We start from the raw sequence: 6447 nt of genomic DNA, 5'->3' as shown, positions 1-6447 counted from the left end.
AGCGCAATAAGAAAATAATCTCAGGTACTGCCGGGATTCACCTGGCGGGGGCAGGGGGCGAGGACTTCACCTTTGGCTCCTACCAGCCCACGCTGGCGTCCAGTCCTGAGGGGCGACAATCACGCCATACTAGGATTGGAGTTAAGAACCCCTGCACTATATAGCAGCCATCAGTAACACAGGGCACTTATGCCAAGAGACACGAAACGCGTTAGGGTCTCACTACCCCACAATGACAATGGGGTTTTTTGTTTGCCTTCCCATGGATCAGTAAGTATAGATATAGGATAAAGTATCTGTTGTCTAAATTTAGCAGATGAACGTCTTTTTTCTCAACCTCATCTACTATGTAATTATGTACCCTCTTGTGCTAACTCATTTCTTACTGTATGTTTGCCCGTCACGATTGTGCGCTGTACACCGCCATGTTTTTTTTCCTGTTCTAAACAATGTCAGGCACCTCTCCTTTTAACGAAACCCGCAACACCCCCCCCCCCCTGTGATTACAACCTCCCTACGCCCGACAGTTCCACATGTACCAAACTACCCCCCCTCATCATTCCCACGATCGGCCACGGAAATAAACAGACAGGACGCCGAGAAATGATTCACGTTTATTTTCGGTTTGACATCTCGTTCCCAGCACGTACGCACCCGTTCAGGTGACAACATTCATTGCCATTCTAGCACCTTCCGTACAAAATCCGTAATTTCTTTCGTTACTCTGCGCAGGCGGGCTCGGGGACTTGTTCAAGGCCCCCCCACCCCCTCCCCCCACCAATTAACGGCCGCGCGTAATAACCCAGCTAATTACGCTGCGCAGTTCCCCTGGACGGTGAGGCGTTCGTTTAAATTGGCGAGCGACTAGATGACCAATTAACTGTTAATGAAAAGGAGGCTTCGTCTGCACACATTATTCGCAGGATTGCGTCCCGCGTCCGTTAGCATAAAGTGCACGGTGAGATCCGCTAAAACAGGAGTGCTCAACTCAACCTCCAGAACCTCTCCCCACAGGGCAGGTTTTAAGGCCATCCCCGCTTCAGCGCAGGTGGCTCAATCAGTGGCTCAGTCACCTGTGCTGAAGCAGTGATATCCTGAATACCTGACCTGTTCACGGAGGGGGGTTGTGGGGCTGGAGTTGAGAACCTCTACTCTAAAAAGACATAGCCCCAGTAACCCCTTAGGTGCTGGTGAAGCTTACATTGCATTACTGGTCACAACCGAAAAAAGGAGAAGGGAAGGTTTATTTAACCCACCCCCCACCAGGCGGATCTGCATGATGCGGGCACTCTGGCAGTGATAAGGTGAAACGTAGCAGCTGGACAAGCCTGTCTCTGCCGGGTCTTTCAAACGACAGCGACGCCTTCCTATATATTCTTCCTATATATTTTGTCTAGCGCAGCCATCTTTAAAAAGCCCCCTTCCAATATACATCTGCTGGTATTCCAGCTCTAAAACGGAGGGGCAAAGAAGCCCTTAGTTTCCAGAGGGGCCGACACAGAACCCACACTTTTCTGGAGGCCGCGGGGGACACACACAGAACCCACACTTTTCTGGAGGCCGCGGGGGACACACACAGAACCCACACTTTTCTGGAGGCCGAGGGGACGACACAGAACCCACACTTTTCTGGAGGCCGCGGGGGGACACAATGGACCCCGGACCCCTCGGTAATTAATAGGATTGCTGGGAGATTAGTGGGCAAAGTTCATTTCATTAGTACAAAACAAAACTAGTTAATTAAAAAAAAAGTAGAAAGACCCCCTGGGCGGTCCTGATTCGGAGGCTGCGGGCGGGGGGCTCACAGCTTGGACTGCAGGGGCTTCAGGTACTTGTAGAAAGACTCGTGGACCTGCAGAGAGAGATGGAAACGCTTAGTAAGATGTTTGGGATGCGGGGGGGGGGGGGGAGGGGGCGCTGCAGTGTTATCCGAGACTGCGAGCGGGCAGTAGTGAGAGGCAGTGACGTGTAGGAGTGCGAGCGGGAGATCCTGGAATAGGAGTGTGTGAGAGTGAGTGTGTGAGTGAGAGTGAGTGTGTGAGAGTGAGTGTGTGTGAGAGTGAGTGTGTGTGAGAGTGAGTGAGAAAGTGTGTAATTATGAGTGTGAATCTGCCACAGTCCCTCCCCCCTCCTCACCTGAGTCTTGTTCAGGGGGGATTTCTTGGCCCACTCGAACATGTTCTCGTACACGTTGCCGTCGTGTCTCCCCAGCACAGAGCCCAGCTGGGTGTCCGTGTAGTCAAAGGCGTCCACCAGCGCCACGGCGTCGGGCCGCAGCGTGGCCAGCAGATCCTTCACGCGCTGCTGCACCTGCTCTACCTGCGGCGGGGCGAGGAGGCCGGCCTGGGGAAGGAAGGGGTTAATAAGGAAACCGCCGCCCCTGATCTACCATTTCCTGTGATCCATTTTCCCTGCCACAGTAAGGACACAAAGAGTCATAATGCAGGCGCCGGCTGGCCGCCATTGTTATTATTTGGGCACACCTCCCCTTCCGTATTCCAATGTTAATGCTTGGGTCCTGCTACCTAAAGACCCTGGGCACAGTATAGGATACAGTATAGGAGTGCACACATCAGGAAGTTAATAAGCACCTGGTGATATCAGTCAGAGGGCTCCCCACTCCCGGCAGATCTCCCCCACTCCCGGCAGATCTCCCCACACCTCCATACATTGCTCTGCTTGCTGACAATAGTCACACTTTACTACTGGTTTGTGCGTTGGCCCGAATTGCACCAACTCTGTTCCGACACCTTTGATTAAACTCTCGCACTATGAGCTTTACCCCTTTAGTTGCCATGCCATCCAATATTTGTTTAATTATTTCATTCACGACCCCCCTTTGCACTTATTGACACACACACACACACACACACACACACACACACACACACACTAGTTTGTCATGACTTTAGTTTAAGAAGTATTATTAAAAGTTATATATTAAAGAGCCCAGGGTGTGCACCGCTAATGCAATTCTTTTTAGGGTATCCGTGACCCTGTGTATGGTTTTCCTATATTTCATTTGTGTATTAATAATCTTTCCACCGGTAGCACGCCACTACCTATCACTTTGGCATATAGCGGCACTATCAGAATGACACTCATTTACTACACTAGATCATCTGTTGCGCTGTGTATGCTCTCTGTGTTCACAAGGATTTTAATGAGGTTTAACCATTTTGCTGCCAGAGGGGCCTGCAAAGTACTGGGGTTCAGTGCATTTTATTACAGTACAAATAGCAAGGGAGATAATGGACATCCTCTCACAGTCATTCGCATACATGATTGAGCAACAGTACAACTTCCCCCATGGAAAAGGCCAAAGCTGCCTTTGATATCATGTATGTCAATTATCTGCATACGCTTCCAGATAATGAACCTGCTGCACTATAGAATGATGTCAAGTGTCTCCAGCACACGTACTTGCAGGAAGTCTCCCGTGTTCCTGCTGATCCCATGCAGAGCGTACAGGAGGCACAGGGAGCGCAGGATGCGGTGAACGGCTACGTCACTGATCTCAGACAGCTTCGTTGCAAAGAGTCTCACCACCACGTAATGACAGTGAGCCTGGAGAGGGAAACAGGAGACGGGTGTGGACATCTTCACAGTGATAAGACAAGAGTTTCATGGACATGTTCCCTTCTGTATCCACCTGTGGGTGGAAGGATAGACCCCGAGCGCCATAACTTGGTTCAGACACCCTGCCCACTCGCCTCGCCGCAATACCACTCTCACCTCGGACGCTCGCACCAGATCCACAGAGTTCTTGTTCCAAGCGTCTTCCTTGCGCTTTCCGCGGCTCAGATCCGACTGGATGTTCTTAGCGGCCGCTACAACCAGCCTAGTAATTAGGTGAGAGGGAGGAGCAGAGCACAAGAGGAAGGGAGAGAGAAAGGGACAGAGCGTGGGAGGGAGGACCAGAACGTGGGGAGGGAGGACCAGAACGTGGGGAGGGAGGATCAGAACGTGGGGAGGGAGGACCAGAACGTGGGGAGAGGGAGGGAGGGTGAGAGAGAGAGATGTTAAAAGCACAGGATGATAGAGAGACCCCTTCTCTTCTCACCACCACCCTGTGCCCGGTTCTTACCGCGCTGCCCGCTGCTTGTAGGCCTCCACCAGGCTGCCCAGGTCATTGATGTCCGTGACCAGGGATCGGCCGGCCAGCGGCTGGGGCTGCACACGCTGCAGGGACAAATCATTCAGGTACGAGACCATCCCGCCAAGCTGCTCCCCCGAGAGCACCGCGGTGTAACTCTTCACCAGGAACCTGGGGGGGAAATGAGACTGAGCAAAAAGGGGGGCGGGCTGCCAGAGCACAAAAAGGGGGGCGGCGAGACAGAAGAGATGTGCAGCAGCAGGGACAGGCGACGGGAAAGGTGACATCTCTGGGACGAGACGCGCGTCCCCTCACCTGGCCGTCTGCAGCATCATCACCGTGTTTTCTCCCTCGTAGGTGCAGGACGGGGTGAACGTCACGTAGATATCGGGGATCCCGCTGCAGCGGGAGTACCCGTGCCCCCCGCAAGACATCCGGCACTCCTCGATGCCCGTGCTGGCCGCCCACGTGGTGAAGGCCTTTAATCCGGCGGAGAGAGCGTGAAGCTGGGAGCGGGAGAAAGAGAGAGAGGAGAAGGAGGAGAGGGAGAGGGAGGAGAGAGAGAGGAGAGGGAGAAGGAGAAGAAGGAGAGGGAGAAGGATTGTAACACTGAGCTCCATATGATACAGTGAATCTCTGTCTGACCCGCTGGGAGAGATGGGGCATTGCGCGCTCGTCTCCGCTAAGAGCTTAGTGTCCAGCAGAGCATCGCACCCCCCCCCCCCCAACAGCACCACTCTCCCCCTTCCCACAGCACTGGGAGCTCTCCTCTCCCCCACCCCCCGCATGGTACTGTATGTCCCCTCGTGCATAGCACCGCCCCCCCTCTCCCCCTGAGGCTTGCACCACCCCTCACCTCCGGCAGCTCGCTCAGGTTGCCCTGCTGGATGTCCCCGGTGATCCGGTGGTACGTCTCGTTCATGTAGGACCCCACAAACTGGAAGGCGTACGCCGTGGCCAGCAGGGGGAACAGCTTGTACTGCTGGGTCTGGAAGTCCAGAATCTGCGGCTCCGGCTCCCTGAGGGGGGGGGGGGGGGATAAGTTACACGCAGGCACCCTGCCTCGGGGGAGGGTGTAAACCTGCCGACTCCCAGCCTCCCCCCCCCCCCCCGGTGAATGCTCATATCGTGACATCCCTCCCCTTTCCCCTCATATCGCGACATCCCTCCCACCCCAGGTGACGCGGTATGGCAGACTCACCCCGCTCTGATCTCAGACTGGTGTCTCACGGCGCTGTACCGGATGGCGATGGTGCAGGCGCGGGACAGGCTGCGGGCCGAGTCCCCCACGATCATGGAGCGGATGAACACCATGGTGCCGTACGTCAGCTTGTCGCTCACCGGCTTCATGTACGTCCCGTCCGGCTCCACCTGGGGAGTGCCACGCAGAGAGCGTCACGTGGTGGCAATGTCCTCTCCCGCCAAGGGGCAGCCGTGTGCCACAAAGCCATCTCCGATCTCCATATTACTCGGACGTCAGCCCGTACCACCCTACACATGGCGGCACAGATGGTGACAACGTGACCGATAAAAGGGGACTATGGCTTACCGAACCCCGGACCATAGATGGAAGGGACCTACAAGTCTACTGCAGTGTCCCAAAAGGGTCCAATGGCCTGCACCTGGTGTCTCTGCTACCCAACGTCAGTAAGCGTGACCGTCCTATCCCGCGCCGATTGCCGTAGTAGTGTGTATATCGCCGTCCCCAAGCTCGGCCTCCCCTCCGGCTGGCCCCTCACCTGAGCGTATTTCATCAGCATGTTCTCCCGCGGGATCCGGACCTGGTCGAATTTCAGGAACCCGTTATCCGTCTCGTCGTAACCGAACTTGGGCCCGATGTCACCCACGACCACTCCTGCAGGGGGGTGGAGAGGGGATGGCGACCGTCATCTGGGGTCAGGGGGGACCACCCCGATACTCAAAGTAACAGAGGAAGTTACTCTCTTAACGGAGGTCCACTGCGTACACAGGGTTAGGTGTGAATCAGACTCCATTTTGTCTGGCTAGCTTCCATCTTGTATACAACATGGGTCATTATCAATAGGGTTTTGGCCATAAGCATGGACGGTGAGGGAGTTAAACCAGTTTTATCAGTAGGACCGGAGTGTCCTCAGAAAGGAGGAACATTTGTAGGATAATCAAGAGAGTTTATAGAGATTAGGAGAGTCGTTAATCCGTATAAAACAAGGGAGGTTTAAGTCAAGCGCAAAGGTCGATAGTATGAGCAGACATCTAACAAGTCTGCCTAGGGCAGGGGGTCACCAACAGGGTATCCCTGCTTCAGCACAGGTGGCTCAGAGAATCTTCGACTGAGCCACCTGTGCTGAAGCAGGGGTATCCTTAAACCCTGG

At 54.5% G+C, this 6447-nt stretch overlaps 1 protein-coding gene across 1 annotated transcript in view; it reads right to left on the bottom strand.

Annotated features, from left to right (window-relative positions):
* Positions 1 to 601: 601 nt before the first annotated feature.
* Positions 602 to 6447, bottom strand: part of ACOX1 (acyl-CoA oxidase 1) — a 6908-nt gene continuing 1062 nt past the window's right edge. Inside the window, exons 3-11 of the mRNA XM_075579760.1 lie at positions 5836 to 5951; positions 5298 to 5467; positions 4953 to 5115; positions 4412 to 4602; positions 4088 to 4267; positions 3736 to 3841; positions 3424 to 3567; positions 2137 to 2343; positions 602 to 1852 (exon numbers count right to left, since the gene is read on the bottom strand). Coding sequence (XP_075435875.1) covers positions 1802 to 1852; positions 2137 to 2343; positions 3424 to 3567; positions 3736 to 3841; positions 4088 to 4267; positions 4412 to 4602; positions 4953 to 5115; positions 5298 to 5467; positions 5836 to 5951 — 1328 coding nt within the window. The 3' untranslated portion in view covers positions 602 to 1801. The remainder of the gene's footprint in view (positions 1853 to 2136; positions 2344 to 3423; positions 3568 to 3735; positions 3842 to 4087; positions 4268 to 4411; positions 4603 to 4952; positions 5116 to 5297; positions 5468 to 5835; positions 5952 to 6447) is intronic.

Source organism: Ascaphus truei, chromosome 22 (assembly GCF_040206685.1).
Source record: "Ascaphus truei isolate aAscTru1 chromosome 22, aAscTru1.hap1, whole genome shotgun sequence".
Lineage (NCBI taxonomy): Eukaryota > Metazoa > Chordata > Amphibia > Anura > Ascaphidae > Ascaphus > Ascaphus truei.
The sequence above is the reverse complement of the archived record's forward strand: the minus strand, read 5'-3'. Positions and strand labels throughout refer to the sequence as shown.